We start from the raw sequence: 21251 nt of genomic DNA, 5'->3' as shown, positions 1-21251 counted from the left end.
ACCCTGATTTCTTTTCAAATAGCTTCCAAGTTGAGCTGCAGCATGCCTACATATCTGATTGTCACTTTTCACTACACAGAAGTGGTGACACAACCCTGGTACTTCTCTTGCATGTTTCCAGGGTTCCTAATATTTATACTTCACTTCCCATCTGTAAGAGTAAGGTATGTGCAAAACCTATTTGCCTCTATGTGATGACCATTTAGCTGTCTGCTTGCACAAAGTGTGAAGTTTTATACAACTAGGAAGAAGTAAGAGGAAAAATTAGATTATATATATGAATAGGGTCATATGTTCCTTTTCTTTAAATCTTTGGGTTTGGAAAGTTTATCTGAGCTTATTTTAAAAAATATATGTATGACTTTTCTAAGCAATTTGAAATTGCTGGTCCTAAAAAAAAAAACCATGAAATTATTGATGGAATAGGAGTAAATGCCTTAAGTGGAAGAAGCTGGAGTGTGCCAATTCCTCCTCCCAAGAACAGATACAAAGAAGCCTTTCCCAACATGGCCCAGCTCCATGAAGTTAAATAGTCCCCAGAGTAGAGGGAAGTTTGTTTTTCAGGAATGAGTTCATAAGCATTGTCTGGCCCTTACAACATCCTGCAAGGCATCAACATTTCTATCCCATGTAAAGACAGTGCAACCTACCTATGGCCACACAGGGAGCTAGCAGCAATTTTCAGGGAGGTAGCTGTGTTTTTCCCATGCATATATTTACTTTTATACACAGCAGCCACTCGGCAAGATCACCCTAGTGTAAAAGTGGCCTTTACAAATGACCACATGGAATGATTGGGACCCACCTGGACAGTTCACACTGGAAATGTGTGTGCCAAAGTGATTGCAGCATGCTGCAGCCAGCCCCCAAACTCTAAAAACTGAGCTATTTCACATGGCTATTTCAGGACAAGTGAATCACATCTTAAAAACATGTATTTCTCTGCACTGCCTCTAAACAGAATGTATGCAGACTGTAGTCTTGTAGGTTATCTGTTGGGCTACATAAACTCTGCCCTACATATCAAATATAACCAAGGTGAAGGAGATGAAGATAACTTAAATATAAGGATATCAATTTGTGGAATAAATAAGAGCTGCAATAAGAGATTTGTGCATAGTCTCTGTGCAAAACAACAACATTTAATATGAGAAATTGTGCTACAAAAATGTCTTAAACCATCCACAAGAAGCTGACAGTTACACAAAACAACCTGGTTAAGTTTCCAAAACTGGGTTTTAATTCTTAGTATGGAATATGAAACAAAACCAAGGGTAAGGGTTTTGGAGATTGCAGCATACACAGCTAGAGCAACAGCTCTCACACACACTGACATTAAATCTCATGGGGGCAAACACTCTCTGTGGCTAAACTCTGACAAGTGCAAGCCTTTTCAATGAAAAATTCAACATCTTTATTCTCCCTGTTCATGCAAATGTGACCTTTGTGTTCTTCCTCCTTGGTACACACCTCCACTTCAGCGTGAGTATGCAAGTTCAACATATTCTCTGAATACACAGCTGAAGCTTCAATGCAGCTTTGCTGTGCTCAGAGTCCACACACACTCCATCACATGAGCAGGGCGGCTGCCTGACTCAGCTGTCATCCCAGCTGATTCACTGTTTCATTTATTGTTCCTTCCAAATGCAAAGAGACACCTTTAACCAGCAGTGCATAGTAAAGAACATGAGATATGACAGTACTCTAATACAATAAATGATATTGAAGCTTGTTCCATTACATTTTTTAGCTCCTGAATGCTAAAAAAGCATTATTTCTTCTGTGAAAAATGATTGCTCAACAACAAAAATATCATGCTCAGATTTTCTGTTATTTCTTTTGCCCTTGAAAATAGGTGTGTGAATCACTAACACCATCCACCAGTGAATGGGCTACTCTCAAAGAATTTTAATATTTGCAAGCCCTAAGCAACAAAGGCAAAGACACTTCAGAAAGCACATGCAATGATCAGGAGTATGAACAGGGCTCAGCAGAACTGCAGAAAACAAAACTCTGAAGATAAGTTACTGGTTTACACCACTGTGGTTTTCTTTTGCTAGGAAGGAATCCAGCAGATCCTTACTACTCAAGCAATTATCAGCAACTGAAGAGCAGCCCCCTCCCTTGGGAACCACATTGCCCAGACAGCTGAAATCTCAACCTTTGCCCATGAAGGGCAGCAGGCTACCTACAGCAACTGATGTCAGATCACTCAAAAATGAAACTTCATACTCATCCCAAACTACTACAGAGGGACTTCTGAATAACTAAATACTTCTATGTATCCCCACCAAAGAGAAATGCTACCCACACAGTTCTCTGCCACAGGAAAGCATTTCTGGGGGCCACTCCAAACACATTCTGGAAACACTGGAGGCTCTTGAGGACAAAGTTCAAATTGTTTCTTGACAAAACAGCAACTAAATTCTACTTCAGAAAAATTTTTGTGCGAGTGTGACAATAAAAGAGATACCAAAATAAATACAAACCCATATAAGTTCCACCTATGAACAAAAATTAAGCTAACTTAAGTAACTCCTCAAAATATCAGTAACCTGGCTCTCAGCATACTCACTGAACTACTTAATTATGGACTCTGTTACTGTAACTGAAATACAATGAAATTTAATCCTGTGGTTATCCAGAAGATAAACCATTGGAAGATCAAATATAGTCTCTTACTACTTTACCATTTTTCTCTTCAGTTCCATATCAATTATTTGTTCAAAATATTTATCTGGAACAGGAAGGATTGTCATTACAGGGTCTGCAATTACCCATAAGTAAAGAAGAATTTGATTCATGAGGATCTCAAATGACACCAGGAAAGTTCAAATGTATTCTACTCCTGAAAACCCAAGATCCACCACGTCAACTTCAACATACAAGACCAAAAAGTCTATGTTCTATGTTCAGACTGAAACTACAGTGCACATAATTGTAAGAGAACCACTCAGCAGGGCATTTACTCATAAATGCACTGGCATCAGCTTCACTTGAGGTCCTTCAAAGGCCAGCAAAGCCAGCTCTGGGAACCTCTTTGCCAGGTGATCAGGAGGGGCTGTCATTCATGCATGGCAGCTTCAGAAAGGGCAATGACACAGGCAGGATAACACAGCAGTTCACTCTGTCCATGGATGTCATAATCACCCAATGGGGCAATTCCCTCCACGAGTACTACAGCAGAGTGACCCAAGCAAGTGACACTGGTGACATTCACCATTTCCAAAGAGCAGGTGGACAGACATGAACCACCCAACACAAATACACCCTCCTTCTGCCTTCTCTCCTTTCCATCCCCATTGCCTGCTGCAATCCCCAGTGATCCAGTCATACCAAAGCACCAGCCTTGACCAGAGCTGAGAACTGCATGGGAACAAGGCCACCCCTGCTCATGCACTGAGCTGCACTGCACAGATTTTGTGACACTGTATGTATCCAACTGCAGGGCTGCTACCTGAAAAAACTGCAAGTCACAAAGTGCTAAATGGTTATCATTAAGGTTTTAGCTCCAGAATTTTACAAGTAGCTGTACTGGCAGATCCCTTTGCCTGGACACAGCTCTGATGATTTCAGGGTATTCCCACCCAGTTTCCAACCAAACTCTATCACATAACACACAACAAAGTAACCATCACCCTGAGCAGCCTAGCACCACACACACTCATTACAAGATTCAGAAGTATATTTACTAAGTGTGGCATTGCTACAGAGTACAGCAAAAGAAGGGTTGAGACAATTTTCTTTTTCATATTTCATAGGTAAATATCAAATTCCAGACACACAGCAGACTATTTTCTCCATTGATTCATACAGCACAAACTATAGGATGCTTGCAAAGTTTTTATGCTTTGTAGATGAGATATGGAGAAAAACGTGAATAAGTTTTTTAGAACAGAAAAGCAGATAAGGTGTTTCAGTGGCCAGTAGAGCTGAGATGACTCCTATTTATTCTTTTGTACAAATATAACTGAATGTTAACAACTATGCCCATGCACTGTGCAAGTGCAATGAAAAGGAGGTACTGTAAAAAAATGGATTAACAGTTTGCCCTGGACTGATAAAGCAGCAAGCAAATAGCTCAATTGTACAGAAGCGTGCTTGGCTTGTGCCCACTGCTACAATCAATTCCAGATGAGGGGGGAAAGTAAAAAAGAGAGGATGGAGAAAAATGAGGACATTTTGCTTTCCACCTGAAACCGTAAGATTCAAAAAAAGAAGTGTCCTTCAGGGTTTCAGATCCCCAGGATATGCTAGTTTCTCCTAGGAAAGAAATTCAGTTGACTCAGATCACAGTCATGCTTGAGTGATCTATAAATCAATGAACATAGCTGATTTTACAGGCTTTGTCCTTCAGTGACAAGTATATAGCTATACAATACACACCATTATCAATTTGCATTTTTTACTTAATTATTTCCTCTACTCCACATTGCTCAGTGCAGGTTTTATTCTAATATTGATTCTATATCCAGCTTGCTATGCAATAAGCTCATCAAATGCATTTTCTGTCTGTTGTTGATGAAATGCTGACTATACACCCTCTTAATATTAAGTAAAAGTGTTTACATGAAAAAAAAAAGTATCATTAGCTTTTAAATAAATATTTTAAAGTTATTTAATGGTGTACAAATTCAATATAAATGCAACCTGGGATAGAACAGAAACAGCCTTTTAAGTCATTATCAGAACAATCTCATTTGGAAACATATTCCACTTACAAAGTACAGGGCAGATAAAAAAAGCAACATCTGAATTGGCAGAGCCCTACCACCATACATCCATTCATCACCACTCATCGCAATTCAATTGCTTTCAATAAAACTCAACTTTCTGTTAAAAGTCCTGACTCAGTGGCATTTGCAGGATTGCCATGCAAATACCATTGCTGGTAGCTTAAAAATCTGTCCATGTGAATCCTGCTCACAGGGCAAGCTCAGGCATAAGAGGACAGAGCAGGAGAGTCTGGAGTCTGCTGTGATCATTCCTGCACTCCAGCCACCCCTCCTGTTTGCTATTGCATGCCTTAAGGAACAACTCTCTAAGCAGCTAATCAGCAAGATTAATAGGACATAATAGAATTCTTCAATTACTGAACTGGTATAGGGAATGGCCAAAATTTACAACAGCTAAAAAAAAAGCCCCAAGACAGCCTAAAAGACAGCTAGGGAACAGCCTAAAAATAAAACATATATGGTACTAGTATATTTCCAAAATATCCTTATTTCTTTCCATAGCATCATTATAACTCAGAAATGCAGGAGACAAGGAAACATTCTAAACCAGAATCTTTGATGCACACGCAGCACATTCAAAAAAACAGGACACTGTTGTGCAAAAATCAATTGCAAGAATCAGAAACAACAGAAGAAAACAATAGAGGCTAGAATATAGTAGAACAGAATGAATTTTTCTTAAAAAAAAAAACAGGAACAGAGACACAATTGAACAGGTCAGAAAGAGTTGTTTCCAAAGGCAGCAAAGCATCAGCACTGTTACCTTCAGGACTGTTAAATCTAAATATAAGCAGATTTTTTTTTTCCCTCAGAGGCATTCTAGCTGTCTAAAATAAGAGGGATATGTCAAAACAACAAGAAACACAAAGTAATTCATGTAAATCGTTAAGAGACACATTCTACAAGATTTCATGGAAATCTCTCAGGCTCTCCATGCCTAGTAACAGCATGTTTATCAAAGCTATACAGTCACTTGAAAATACAGATCCTAGAGGAAAAATATGAAAAACAGTTATAATGTCATGCAAAATTATTTCATAAACACCCTCAATTGTATAGTCCACCAGCCACATTTTTGCAGAATGCTGGAGACAACACAATGACTATTACAGCTATTAATAAAATCCGAAGGCTTCAACAAAAGCAGTATCAATAAATGGCAGTTGTGCTGCAGCATGTTTTTTAAAATTAAAAAACTAAACCACTTGCTAAATTCAAACTAATCATTCTAAAATAATTGGTTTAAGTTGGAATTTTAATTTGCAAAACCCCAATTTTCAGGGTTTAGTATTATTATTATTTAATTTGTACTACAGCAAGCACTCTCTCTTTGCTGTCTCTGGCCCTACTGTAGCCCTGCACATTTCCTTATTCATAATACAGAGATCCTAATATGACATTATAATCATGAACATCCAACAAGGGGAAAACATGTTTTCTTCAGCACTGTATGCAGAAGGGATTAAAAAGTTTTGGTAGACTGAGTTCCTTTTAAATCAGCATCTGTAGCACAGTAGTCTACAAGCTGAGACCAAGGCAATTAACCCAATCAATCTAAAAAAAAGCATAAGCATGAAGACAGCTCTTTCTTACCAGCATCAGCTGAACACTATTAGAGCACTTACCAACTGTCCACCTTATTTACAAAACTTCTGTATTAGGAGAGTATTACAGAACGTTAACAAGGAAAAAAAATGAAAAATATATTTAAGTTCTACTATCATGGATTAATATTCTCCCTTCTTCACCTTTCTCATATTTAAACCAGATACATCACTGACAGACCTCCTCTGGCTTCAGTGTGCCACTTAAAAAAAAAATCACTACTCATAAATCCCTTTAGATAGCTATACTGAAGTCAAACATAAACATTTTCCTTTACTTACATTCTAAGTTACAAACATTTAAACAATACTGGAATCAACATCCTACACTGTCAAGGACAGATATTATATGAAAGTTTCAACCCAAGTTTAAAAAAAATTACTTAAGAAACAGACATTATTAAGCAGTTTAACATGATGGACACCACACTTTTCTAAAATGAAGAGACTTTCTTTTCAACCCCCAATTAGCACAAGCTGCTCTCAATTCAGCTTGGAAAGCTTGGTGTGTCTTTCCATAGTGTCTGAGATGCAGGACAGGAGGACTAAGTACAGTAATTTTTTACCACATCCTTGCTAGAAAGGAAAGACAGTCTTGCAATTAAGGAGTCAGCAGGTCAGCACTTTATTTCCAGCTTGGTTCTGAACTGCTTGTGTGGTCCTGGATGAGCCAGTGACCTCCTGTGCCTTCATTCTCCATACACCCTGCAGGGATAAACCCATGCTTGCCAATCTCAGGCTATGACATTTGTTTACCAGTTTTGTTTTTGAAGGGAAAGGTGGCAAAGCAAAGAAGAAAACTGTCCTGTAAAGAGGAGTAGGTGCTGAAGAGCACCTGCAGATGGTTTGGTGTAGCATGCTGTTACAGCTGATGGATGCATCACAGCTTTGCTGCAGCACAGGCAACCAGTACAGCAAAGCACTTTTCTCTTTCCTAAGGTCAAAGAAACACACAGAGAAAACCACAGGAGGACTTTATGCCAGTACTCACTTGCAGCAATTAACATGTGCTGTTGTGAAATGCAGTTAATGAGGTCTTTACAGAGAATGAGCCACTGCAATACACAAAGCTGCTCCCAGGTGAGCAATCCCATATTTTACCTGTGTTTGGAATAAACCACACAGCTTCCCAGTTAATGCAGGCCTGTCTTTGGTAAGAGTGATAAAAAGGAGCCCATTCCTACTCTGTGCCACTCTTTCACACCTGAAGAAGCAGGGCACTGATACAGACATTTTTCTTCTCAAATCACAGCATAAGGGAAGCAAAACTAACCAGATATTTCCTGTATATTCACCACAAGATTCAGCCAGTGCTTCTGAAAGGAAGCAAAAGACACTGCAACTGTTTCTGAAATCTGAATCACAGAACTTTTAGTCTCCCCTGTTCACTTCTACTTATATATATCTTTCTACAGTTCAAGCTCCTGTGCACCAGGAAACTTGCTAAAAGGGAGTAAGCAATAGTTTCCACAAAAAAGTACCTCTCATTTTTTTACAATATACTGAAGTCACATTAAATTTCTCTGAAGATGCTCTGACTTCTCAATTAGAGCCGAGTTAGCACATTTTTTAACTGTGTAGGGACACAAAATATTCAGTCTTTTCTAACTTGCACAACCTGTATACTTAACCTTACCTCCATGTTAAAAATCAGGCAATGTGAAGTAGTTCATTCTATAATGAAAGCAAGTTATAAAAACTGTTCATCTGCTACTGAGAAATATACCATGGCAGCCCAACCACAGAGCAAATCAGAGCCTCTGCTTGCCTTCCAGTAACAGAGTTGATGCCTGCAATGGGACACAGCAAGTGCAATCCAGCACCAGGGAGTCTGGATACAGATGTGGAAATTCAACACCAGGGCAACAGTGCAAGCCACAACACAAAGGGGAAAGTTTTATTCGTGGAGTTCTATACCAATCATAATATGTATTAAAATTCATGCTTTAAACACCCCCCCCCCAAAAAAAAAAAAAAAAAAAAAGGTAAAAAAACCCACCAAAGTGGCAGATTTTATTAGTTCGCTTTATCCTTCTGCATATTTACCTTACTTTTTTTTTTTTTTCCCCAAAATTACTCTGTTATTTTGTCTCTCCCTTGTCCATTTAACAACATTCCCAAAGCAGCAGAGCCTATCAAAGCTAAAAGCCTTGTCCTGCTGCTGCTGTATCACCAACATATGTTAGCAGCACTTACATTGCAAGGCTGCAATCTGCTCTCTGGAGGAGGCTGGTAGCAGGTGTGACAGTCTGATCTGCAGAATGAACTATATATAAAGATGCAAGCAGTGGGGGGGAGGACTCCACAGCTTTGCTTTCACATATCATGCTGTATTTGTAATTCTACTTGTTCAGAAAGAGGGAGAGTGGAGTCAGACAGACCTTGGCATCTCAGAGCTCAGTGTTTGATTTCACAGCCCCTCCATCTCAGCAAAGCAATGAACAGCACCAGGCTGTCAGTGATTTGCTGTTCGTGCTGAGAAATGCACAATTTGCAATTGCAAAGAAGCAACCCTCTTATCTACTGCATCTAGGCACATTCACACAAACCCAAAGCCATGTGGTCTTTCCCAAGGCTGGCTTCCCCAGCAGCCCATCAGGTGAAAGGCAGGCTGCAAAGGGCTGTTGGTTGGAAGCTGAGTTCAGATCTCTGCTTCCTATCTCAGCTTCTACCTTACACTGAAGAGTAACACAAAACACAAAGTGAATTGTCACACTGCACACTTAAGTTCAGAGGGAACAGCATACTTTTTGAAAAAAGTGACAGGAAAATTCTGAATGATAAACAGCATGTTTCTAAAACACTAATTAACTACAGAAAAACTATTATTTTTTTTATTTGAGTATCACACACAGCTTTAATTCCCAAGAGTGATCAAGAAAAAATGTGGACTCATTGTGTCTTAATTCTCTCTATTCACCATGTCTCTGGCATCCACCAACCTTTGGAAACAAAGTCTTTGAGAAGGCAACAAAACACTGGCTCATGAATCAGAAGCAGCTTGTGAAGGCTGCTAGAGTTAAAGCAGTCTTTACACACTGTCTAATCACAGACATAATGCATGGTCTTAAAGAGGGTAACACAGACCACCCGTGAAACCCATAAAATCTGCAACTCTCTGCTGCCCAGAGGAGCTGCAGCTGCCCCATCACTGGTAATGCTCAAGGCCAGGCTGGATCAGGCTCTGAGTAACCTGGTCTAATGGAAGGTGTCCCTATGATAAGAGGATTGGAAGCAGGTGATATTTAAGGTCCCTTCCAAATCACTCTATGATTCTATGAAAACAAGACATACATTTTACAAAATTAGCTATTGTGATTTACAGATTCCACATAATTTCACTTAAAATTTAAAAAGGCACTTTCACATAAAATTTAAAAAGCCTTCTTTTTATTCTGTTCTGATATGAGACCAAGCAAGTACTGAACTATGAAATTTAGGTAATTTAGAATAAAACAGATGAATGGATGATACTAACTGAACTCAAGTAAGCAGACAGCCATGGTAAATTTTTAATTGAGAAGAGTAGTATGCATGCATAAGCACTTACAGCTCCACCCTGACAGCATTTCTAGAAAGGGGACAACGATGTGGATCTATCTGATCACCCTGAACAGCCCACAGAATAACACTAGAGCATGGCCCAAACCTTTCCTCGACCATTTAGCTCAGCTCTTCTCCCACAGCTCCCTGGCCACTGAGAAAATACCACCACAAAGAGCAGATTTAGTCAAGTCTAAAATACAAATTTGCAAAAGAAATATTTTGGAAGAAGATTTAGGATATAGTTCCCTTCAGCAGATTGTTTAGATTTTTCCAGATGCTAAAAGGTAAGCAATAGTACATTAAAGCTAATTTCCTCATATTTTGATATTTCATTCAAATATCAAAAGAATATTTAACTCAGCAGAAATTAGCTTTCCGTACAAGCTAGCTCCCATTCACTGCTGCTTGCATTCCTCAGCTAGGGAATTTCACCAGCAAAAGAAACTTACTACCTCCACAGAGACAGGGTAAGGCACAGGAGCCTTCAGTTAAATATTTCATAAACACCAGAAGACACAATACAGGATTTTCATTACCTTTGGCTTCCAATTTATCAGGGGTTTCAAGCTAACAACAGCTATTTTATGGCAACGCCAAAGCAACAAAAGGGTCATCAGGAATTTACTTCAAACAGCTTTACTAATAAAGGAGAGACTTATAAGACACTGATTACAGTCATATTTCACACATATTAGCATCTGGGTTTAGTTTATCAAAGCACTGTGCTCCTGAGTGATCTCTGGCTACACAGAGAGGAGACTTCTCCATTGCCTAACATAACCACTAGTTAAATATGCTGTTTCACACACAGAGCATAACATTTTCTTTTAAGACCAGGTTAGCCAAGTCCAGAAAATACAGGTTTTCTCTTCAAATTGAAGCTCTTAAACACACAAATATTTTGCATACAGTGATTGCCATTTAAAATCACATTCACTGGTGTTTTTACAAAGAGAGCCTGTGCTAACAGAGTATTCTCAGTTTAAAAGCTCTACTTTATTTCAGCCAGTCCACTTTTTCTTACCATTTCTAAGTTCAGACTTGAAATTTTCTAGAATTATTACAGACAGTATTTATTTATGCTACTTTGCATTTGAAAAAAAAAAAAAATAGAAAGAGCAATTAAAGCTGCTGTTAAAAAAAAAATCAGTGAGAGCAAAAACCATCAAACCTACCTTCTCAAATCAGTATTCTTAATGAAATTTATAAAAATGTTCAATACAGGATTTGGCAACAATGCTCTGAACTTGAACCATGCTCAGAAGACAGGACTCAGTTTGACTGAGTGAGGGTGGAGGAGTCTCTTGGGCTGGTCACCTCGTTCCTACAGTGCCAGGAGAGCAGCAGCAGCTCTGTCAGTGTTTAGGGATGCACCAGGGCACATCCTCACCCCAGTGCAAGCCTGACCTGCTGCCTCACACTGAGCCCCTGGCACACACAGCCCTGGCAGGAGCCCTGCAAACCCAGCTCACCCACTCCAGCAAAGCCACAGCCATGGCTGGGCTGCCTCCCCTCATCTCCCTGCAAAAGCAGCAGCACTTCTCTTACCCAGCACTCATCTCTACAATAAAAACCAGAAACAGGCAGCAGAATAATTGAGGTGTATAGAGATTACTACTCTCCTACTTCTGTAATACTCTCAGAATTACTACAATTGCACAATACTTTCTAACTTTTAGCAAAGTCTAACACTTCAGGCTAGCAGTCTTCCAGCAGCCTGCTACTGCCAGAGACAAATTCAAGGAGAGTAAAAATCCCTCCCCTCTTCAGGCTGCACACAGTGCTGAGGCCAGAACTCATTCCCCAGGAATGGATTGCCACCACAGGCCTGCTGCCTAAATTCTTATTTTGGTACCTGGTAGCTGGCTCTGGTGCTCACAGCTGCTGAAACAGGGTCTTCACAGGAAGGCAGAGGGGCAAACCGACAGCACAAACAAATGCACACTTAAAACAATACAACATATGGTCCAACAGGTTCTTGGAGAGGTCAAATTAAATCAAGCTTTGTTATTTCACTTAACAGTTTATTAAAGAAGCAAAAGGCTCTAAAGCTTTCAAATTACTGGGGTTTTTCAACTGTCATTTAAGTTGTTACAGCAACAAAACTTTCAGCTGTGCGGTGTCTCAGTGGCACTCCTGCATCCCCAGAAGTAATTTTTCCAATGTTTATTGAATTCAACTCCTTCCTGTTCAGGTCTTCAGGACCTGGAACAAAGTTGTTGATTACATGCACAAAGAGGTACATTGCTGCAAGGTTCTCACAAGAAAGATATTGCTTTTGACATTTAACAGAGGAGAAAAAAACATTATGTGGCCTTTGCCTAGGGGGAAGATAGAGTAACTCAACAACTTTGAAAGCATATGCAAAAATGATGGGATAAGGTGAAACTACTTTTCCATTTAGCAAATGTGGCTACGTTTCTTCAAACAAATGAGAACAGCTAAGTGGGTGCACACACAAACATACAGGCACTCCCAGCAGTTCTATCTCCATTTAAAATACTTTATACCACGTAACCTCTTTTTTTCTGGTAATACAACATCAACACAAGAAACGTTTTAAATTGCTATTCTGAGTTTGTAAAGACATGCACACCCGGAAAAAAAAAAAATCCTATAAATGTTGCCACTTAAAAAGAAAACTGCTAATGATATACCAGCTTGCTCCTCCTGCAACCAATTCATAATTTCACTGCATCAGCAGCAGCCTGAGCATGAGTGAATGCGTAGAGTATGGCCAAAAATGTGACACTGCTTTTCCAAAACAGAGTCTATTTTCCCTACCAAATCAGGGATACTCTACTTTCACTAAGCTTATTGCCCAGAAAGAAAAGCTTCCTGTAATAAATTCCACAGGTTAATTTTTTTTAAAAAAAAGCCTTTGGGTGATATCTGTTGCGCCACTGAGGTCAATTTTTTGTCCTCTTGCTAAATGGACCACTTGCCTCCAGGGCACCAAGTTAACCCATTTCTTCCCATCCTTGGCATTTTCTGTTTATCTGTCCTTAATGTACTGTGTTAGTGTGGTGCTTCCATACAAACTCCCATTTCCCACATGTGGGGAAAAAAAAGGAATGGGAGTCATAGCAGTCTATCTATCTATACTTCAAAAGCATTTCCTTTCACCCAACTCCAAGGACATCCCATCCTTTTTTCCACCCCCACAGAAGACCATCCTTCTCCCCACAATCCTTTCCCTTCTGCCAGTCCTATTTCTGTCACCATACTAGTCCTGACAAGCTGGAGGCACAACGATCCGGGAGGCAACACCAGCCAACTTCCCCAGCCCAGAGCATGGTCCTGGCAGGAACACAGCAGCATCTCCAGGGGATGCTCATCTGCTCCTGGGCAGCAAGCATCATTGCACAGAAACTCTTTTGGTCTTCATTCCTCTTCTTCTGCACCAGAGACCCCAGCCTTGAGTTGCAGGGTGTGGGATGCAGTCCAAGAGTTTTAGTAGGAAAGTAGAAATGCATTTCTCCTTTTGTTTGGTACCAAATAGGTGAATAGTGTACATCACCTTGCCACAGGGAACTGAAGTAGAAGTAAGTTACTAACAGGTACCTACTACTACCTGATTACAAAAAAAAAAAAAAAAAGAAAACAAATACTGCAACAAAATAGTTATTAAAACTACTTCAAACAAATAACAAATACCTGAGATCAACTTGAGAAAACACTCACAGGAAAAAAAAAATTGATGTTGCTGAGGTATTGTAACAAGTAATGTGATTCTCTCAAAAACAAAAAGGCCTTAATATTTGCTGTTAATTTAAAATTATTTTCCACAATTTAAAATTTGACTCATTTCTCTTTCACTAGTAATCTTAGTCATTTCGACAAGTATTATGTATGTCTGTGCTGCTGTTTTCTTTTTAACTTTCTCGGTTTTTTAAACAACCACACAGGATTATGTAACTTAGCTCAAAGGCAGTTTAGTTTTTGGTGGTTTTTTTATCCATTTTCCAGTACCAGACTTGCTGAGCATTACATCAAAATGACCTCAGAGAAACAAAGAAAATGTATAATGCATATTAAAAAGGAGGGGAAAAAATAAAGCACAGATGCCCTAAAGTATCTTCCAGAATTTTTTAATACTTTTTGCTTCACTTTTTATTTTCTTACTGCTCAGAAAATATTTCTGAGTGAGAACATCTGTGCTATATTCTGGATTGATGTTAGAAGAATTCCACTTTATTTTCAATATACATAAGCACTGGTTCAGCATTGCTGCATGTTTTATCCATTCAATTTATATTTGGATGAAACGGTTTGTTTTCCTTTGAAGAACCAGGAAATTGTTTTAAAGCTACATGAACCGTATTCTGTATAACTAAGATCACCAGCATTTCTCCCCCATTTACTCCATCTTATTTTACCAGATTAAACGTGCCACGACCAAAAGATGTCATAGTCTGGTACAACTGAGAAAGTGTTACTTCCAGTGATGTTTTTATAACAGAACTAAAACATCTGTGACTGCTGTAAGTGAAGTTAAAGTGCAAAAAGCTATGAGAATCAGATGGCTTTCCACTGGTGGAAGGCTATTACCCAGGAGAAGAAAGGCTGGCAACTCCCTAAACCCCAGACTGCCCCCAGGAACTGCTCCCCAAACGCGCCGAGCGCTTCCACAGGCTCCTCCTCAGTGCTCCCCTCAGCTACAGGAATTGCTCAGCAGCTGAATGAGGCTTTGCTCAAAGGGAAATCACTCTCAAGCCACTCTTCCACAACCACAAACTTCACTTTGATCACTGTTAATTAACAGTGAGAAACCATATAATGCCAAATTGAAATCCATGATGCATCCCGTCCAGCCGGAGATTGGCTGGCGTGAGCAGCACCTATCTCAGCAACATCACACACATCCTTCACTGAAAGCACCTCCAAAGCTGAAGGGCTTACATGCTGTCCACTGCCCAAGCCCCTCTTTTTAAACACTACAGAATTCAGCCTTCTTTATTAGCTTTGAATAATCCCAGGTGCCTGCTTGCTCACATCACAGGGGCACAGCCCCAGTGTGGCTCTCAGGCCTTCCTAAGATGAGCCTCCTCCCTCTTTCCACGGATGGCTGAACACAGGCAAGAGCTGGCAGAGAGGGCATGGCAGGGCTTGTGCAGCTCCCTGCTTGCAAGCCACAGGTCCCTGGGGCACAGCACTGCTGTACAGCAAAGCCCCCATGCAAGGGACCCCTGCAGCCACTGCCACACTCACTCCAAAGGTTCATTTCCACCTTCATCCTGCAACTTCTCTTACAATGTGCAAGAGTCACTTGTATTTACACATGAGCCAACAACAGAAAAACATTGATTTGGCTGAAAACACAGAGGGAAGTGGAGAGAAGAGGTTAAAAGAAAGTTTTCCATAATGAGCAGAGGGAATTTATCACTATAGCCTTTACATTTTGCTAATGCCCTGCATTTCCAGCACCGAACCTGCAGGATCACACAGCAGCTTTCTAAACATGAAGCAATCATGACCCATTTCAGTACTTCTCTTTCTTAAATTAGCATCTCTCCACTGCTGTTCACCAAACCCCAGCAGTAGGATGTTTCCCATCAGCTGGGTTTCACTGCCACTGCTGGGAGCCCAACACCAGCAAAGAGAAAACTGCCAGGAGCCCCACGGAACCCTGGCTGACCTCAGGTAAATCACTGAAATACTACCCAGCCCACACTGAATGCAGAGCCCAGAAATATCATCCTGGGGGGATCAGCTAGAACTAAACTGATAGCCAACTGGGCAGCAGGAGTTTTTTTGGCATTTTGGCTCCTTTTTGGGGTTGAGAGGATTCCTGTGCATTCTGGAAATGCCTGTAAGATTTCTCCCTACTTAAAAAAGGCTTGAGATTCACACATATAGAAAAAATACATCCAAATTAAAAAAAAAAAACACACACACAAAAAGAACTTCTTTTTATGCTAAATTTAGCCACTACTGTCCTTGAGTATTGCCAAAGGGGTCACTGAAAGGGCATTGTGGCAGATCCATTTAAGCCTGTGGCAAAAACCTAGTGGTCAGGCTTGAGGAGGGAATGTGCCAAGAACAACACAAAGCCTAAGAGACATCAGCAGATTTTCATACCAACCCACCCATGCATTAGGCTCTACAAACGATGCCCCAGTGACACAGTCATGAGGAGCTGTGCAACTGTTTGTTCCACAGAACACAACTTGCATCAAAGCTGCCGTTGTGTACCTGGCAGAAATCCTGCTGTCTGAGAACTGACTTTTAAGCAAATAATCCCTGTTAGCTGGCACTGGGGGGGATAAAATCAAAAACAGAAAAAAAAAGCAAGCTTCACAAACATAATCACTCAGGCTACAACCTTCATCCCTCACAATTCCCTGCTGATGAATGTCAGACCTACCAAAGAGATGGAGCTTTAAGCTCTGGGTGGCCCAAGCCCCCAGTGTACAAATAAAATGAGAATATGGTCATCTGACACCTGTTACCTTTGCTTACACTGCCAACGTTCCTGGAGTTCTGGTCTCTTATCAGCAACAGCCTCTAACACTATCAAAGAGCAGATTACCATTTCTTTTCACAAATATTAGTGCACTGCAGTTTTCAAATTAACAATTGAAGTATTGTTCAATGCAACATCAAAACCCCCACAAAACTTCATCTCCTACAGCATTTGGCAAAGGGAGAGAGGAAAGGTGTCTTGAGACTTCTATTAAAATCCTTTTGATTCAGGAGGAAAACTGTTGATTTACTTATTTTAACTGGAAAATGAGGGTTATATATAAGGTCTAGGAACACCACTACAAGCTCATGACATGCAGGGCATCAGCCTGAACTATCATGGAGACCAAACAATCCCTCTGGGGACTAAACATAACACAGAACAACTCCAGCACATCTACGATCTCCTATTTCATATTCTGGCCTACTATGCTCATCTACATCGCATTAATTTTTTTAAAGTTATATCTACCCATTGCTTATGCACACTTGCAAGAATGAGAGCTTAAAATGCTTAGAATATCCTCCCCAAAACCTAAAGCATGAGAGATTATGCTGACAGTCAAAAGCCAACAAAAAAAGTCAGTCTAGCTAAATCTAGATCAAACCAAAGTTACAAGACGCACAATTACTTCCTTTTGATAGTCACTCAATACATAATTTTTATAATAATCTTCCACCTTTTAACACTGTTCAGTATTTGACAACCTGTGTTTCATCTCAACTGCCTGTTCTTCTCCATTTTGGTGCAGGCCATCATCTCCTGCCATCAACATTAAGGCACTCAGGTGTGGCTGACCTCCCCTCTGTTACCTTCTTGCAAGTTTCTGACCATTAAATTAAGTGCTAGTACTACACCAACTCCAAATCTGCACAACAACCTTGGATCAGCAGGGTCTGGAAAATGCATCTACCATTCCTCAGGCCAGCTGTGCCCTGCCCACGTTGTACTCCTTAAAGACTCAGGCAGAGATTGTGCCAGAGGCTGCATCAGTCCATCCAGCCACACAGAAGTGCACCATTAGCGTGCCCCCATGAAAACTGGGTTTCATTAAACATGATCGATTTTGCTGACTCCACTTGCCCTGAACAAGGTGGACATTTCAAATTCTCGTATCATTTGCTTGTTCGTTTCCCGCAAACACAACCTGCAGAAAGAATGTGTCGTGTTCCAGTCACAAAGCTTCTCTCAGAATAAAAGCAAAAGAACAGAAGAATTTATACACACTGCATAGACCAGCCTTTAAACACAGCCCGTCATATTAATAACTAATTCCACACACAAAGACTTAGCATTGACAGCAGTGTTAATCCATAATTAACTTTTGGAGAGTTTTGAATCCTGATCAAAGACATTGCAGTTATCTGCAGTTGTGTTATCTGCGTATTTTGAACTCCTAAAACTTTACAGAGAGGAGAACTGTACTATTATGTGGACTGCTCTCCCTAAGTACTTTTTCCATTCTCGACATGTCTCTTGAACCTAAATCATACCAAGGCAAAACACTCAGATCAGATTTTGAAGTTCCTAGCACTCTTCAAGCACAGTTTTGGGCTGCCCCACTACGACTGCACAGGAACATCATAAGTGCATTGTGCAGATCACTTACTGCTAATCACAACTGGAAAACCATGACAAAGTGGGAAGTAATCTGGGAAGGGCTGACAACTCAGTTCTCAAGGAGTTCTCCTGAAGGAACTGCTGCATACAGTAGACACACACATTCTTGCAGGATGAGAAATGCTGGTTTTCCTGAAAGTATGAAAACCATAAACTTCATTCAAATATTTTGAATAATCTTCCACCAGATATGCTTCTTTCCATAAGAGCATAGTGGTGGTGAAGTAGATTTCAGTGTCAGCTTGAGACCAGCTGCTAGACTATAAGTTCACATGGGCACATATGATCCTCTCAGGGATTACTTTGTCCTCTTTTTTGTCTGTTTATGAAGTGAAGATTTGCTCCTCTGCTACACTATCACAGAAATGAACCATCTAACTGCTACAAAAATACAGTCATCTGGAATTCTGGCATACAAACCATAAAATTACTATGTTGCTCTACTGAGAACACAGCAAACAGCACTATACACCTACTTACAAAACTAACTTACAGTAAAATCCAGCTCCTTACCACCTAAACACCACCACAGAAAATGTTCAGCAAATTTAAGTTAAAAGTAAGGTTTGACAGTGACCATACAAAACACTCAAAGCCCGTGGACACTGCTACTGTTTTCAACCACAGAATTTCCATATAAGAGAAACAATCTCAGTAATTGCAGCTACCTCAAGTCCATGCCAGTGGCATTTAGCACAACCACCATATAAATACTAATAAATAAAACCACTGTGTAATTTTAACCCAGAATGCAGAGCTTTTGACACCAGGGACCAGTCAAAGTCTTGCTGCCCCTCTGCAAATGCTCTTTTTAATAAGTACAAGGCCATATTCAGTTACTTTCTTTCTCTCCCGTGCTTCCACAGATGGGCCACTTTTTTTTTTTTTTTTTTTTTAGAGTGAAATTTGCAATGATGTAACCTTTTACTAGTAACTGTTGCATGTCTCCCCTGTACTTACAACTTCAATCCCTCCCAGGTTTAACAATATGTGCAGAACACAACTGCCATCCCCTAATAGTTAGAAGTCAGGATGCAGCGCACTGCCACAGGAGTTACATGTGCTACAGTTTTGGAACAATACACAGCAAAATAATTACTTTTATTAATGTTGTAACACTGATGAACAAATGCTGCAAACACCTCTCATCTGAATGGCTCAATGAGGCATTCAGTGTCCCTCTAAGAGTCTCACTTTACTGTTCAGGGCTTTCCCTTAACCAGAGAGGTACTCAGTCTCCTATACGCAAGTAGATTGCCATGTGCTTTAATTGCTGTATATGAATGACAGCTGGTATGCAGCCACAGACATATCCTAAAGAATATTTTTTCTCTTTTTCCAGCCAGAATCAGAATATTTGGCTGTCTTCAAAGCCATGTTCTTCAGGAATCAGGTGGGAAGGTGATAGGAAACTCAGTTACTTTTCTCCTCCCAGCATCTGAAATTCTCTACGAAAAAAGTGATTCTAAAAATTTTCTCGGGAACCACTTCAAGCCAATCAATGAACCGTTCACAATATTCTTTTTATTGAATGTTTCAGGACAGCCTGCCAGTCTGCATTTGCCAAAGCAAAACTTTCAGGATCAGAAGTGTAAAATGTCTCAGAAAGGCTAAGGAGGAGAAGCACACCCAAACTTCTTGGATCAATAAGGCAGAGGAAAGGGGAAGGGCACTGCTAGAAGCTCTCAGCAAACGATGGTCAAACCAGTTTATTAAAAAGAAGTTTGCAGCAACAAGAAGAAAAGGAGGAGGGGAGGAAACAGAGAAAGAAAAATCAGAAAAAACTTTAAAAAAAAAAGGAAGGGAAAAAACCTCAAAGCCCAACAAGTTGCCCATGGAGGGAAATCCAAGTCTGCAACTGCCCTCACACGCACAGACAGGGATTTCAACATGGGCTGCGGCGCGGGCGGCAGTGGGGCTCAGCCCCGCCGGGCCGGGCCGGCGCTGCCCGCAGCCCGGGGCGCCCGGAGCGTCCCGCAGCCTCCCGCGCTCTGCGGGCCCCTCGGAGCCTCGCCCGGCGCGGGGGGCGGCCCGCGGGCCACGGCCGGACACCCCTGCGGCGGGGACCCCTCGCACCGCCCTCCCCGCCGGGCCTGGAGGGCCGGGAAGCCTGGAGCTGGATTTCCAGCCCTCCGCGGCGCCCCGGCCCCGCCGCCCGCCCCGGGGCAGAGCCGGTACGGCCGGCCCCCGCGCGGCTCTGCCGGCCGGGCTCGGGCGGCTCCCGCACCGACACCCCCGGGGCCGCCGGGCACCGGCGAACAAAGGGCCGAGGCCCGCCAGGCGCCCGCGGGGAGCCGCGGAGGGGCCGCGCTGGCCGCTGCGGAGGGGCCGAGCCCCGAGCCCCCCGCTCCCCGCCGGGCACACGCTCCCCGCGGGCTCCGCCGCCGCCGGCCGCCCCCGGCCCCGCTGCGCCGCTCCCCCCGGCGGGGCAGCCCGGACTTTCCCCCTCGCTTCCCTCCCCACTCCGGGAAGCGCCATATTGATCGCGGGCGCCGCTCCCCGCGCCCCTCACCTTGGCGATCGCCTTCTTGTACCGGGTCACCGCTTGCTGGATCAAGCTGAAAACTTTCATGTTCCCGTCCCCGCAGGGCACGACCACCCGCGTCCTCCCGAAGCACACCGTGACTTTCATCCTGCGTGGCCGGGGGGCTCCCGCGTCCCTCCGGCCCCGCACAGCCTTCCTCCTCCTCCTCCTCCTCCTCTTCCCCTCCGCCCTCCGCCACGGCCGCCCCCCGGCGGGGCGCGGCGCTCAGCCCCCGGCCGCCGCCGGGCTGCCGCTGCGGGCGCGCTGCCTCCGCCCCGGCTCCGCGGCCGGCGCGGCGAGGCGAGGCGCGGGGAAGGGAGGGCAGCGCAGCACGGGGCCGGTGCTGCCTTCCCGAGGCCCGCGGCCGCTCACATGCCGCGGCGCTGCCCGCGGCCACCTGCTCGGCTCCTGCCCCGGCGCGCAGCGGCGGCGGGCGGGGCGGCGGCGCTGGCTCCCGCTCCGGAGGCGTGGGGCGGTGCGGCGGGGCGGGGGCAGCCGGCCGGCTCCGCGGGGCGCCGGCAGCGCGGACGGGGCGGGGGAGCCGCGGGACCGCTCACGGTCGGAGCGAGTTCCCCCTCCTCGCTAAGCCCCGCCGGTACCGCGGGTGCGGAGCCGCGGTGGCACCGGCACAAGGAGCCCCGCGAATCCCGGTCCCTCGGCCCCGGCTGGGGCGCGGGGGGGAGCGGGCACCGCTGCCGCCCTGCCTCATTCCGCGGGGCCGGGGAAGGCGAGGCAGGCACCGCAGCGAAGGTGCG

The 21251-nt window shown here is 42.9% G+C and overlaps 1 protein-coding gene across 14 annotated transcripts in view; it reads right to left on the bottom strand.

Annotated features, from left to right (window-relative positions):
* PARD3 (par-3 family cell polarity regulator) overlaps positions 1-20940 on the bottom strand; it is a 438577-nt gene extending 417637 nt beyond the window's left edge. For all 14 annotated transcript variants that reach the window (XM_079300415.1, XM_079300424.1, XM_079300421.1 and 11 more), the window contains exon 1: positions 20485-20940. In XM_079300415.1, coding sequence (XP_079156541.1) covers positions 20485-20604 — 120 coding nt within the window. In that variant the 5' untranslated portion in view covers positions 20605-20940. The remainder of the gene's footprint in view (positions 1-20484) is intronic.
* Positions 20941-21251: the final 311 nt, after the last annotated feature.

Source organism: Erithacus rubecula (genome assembly GCF_903797595.1).
Source record: "Erithacus rubecula genome assembly, chromosome: 3".
Lineage (NCBI taxonomy): Eukaryota > Metazoa > Chordata > Aves > Passeriformes > Muscicapidae > Erithacus > Erithacus rubecula.
Note: the sequence above shows the minus strand (reverse complement) of the source record. Positions and strands in the feature narration are given on the sequence as shown.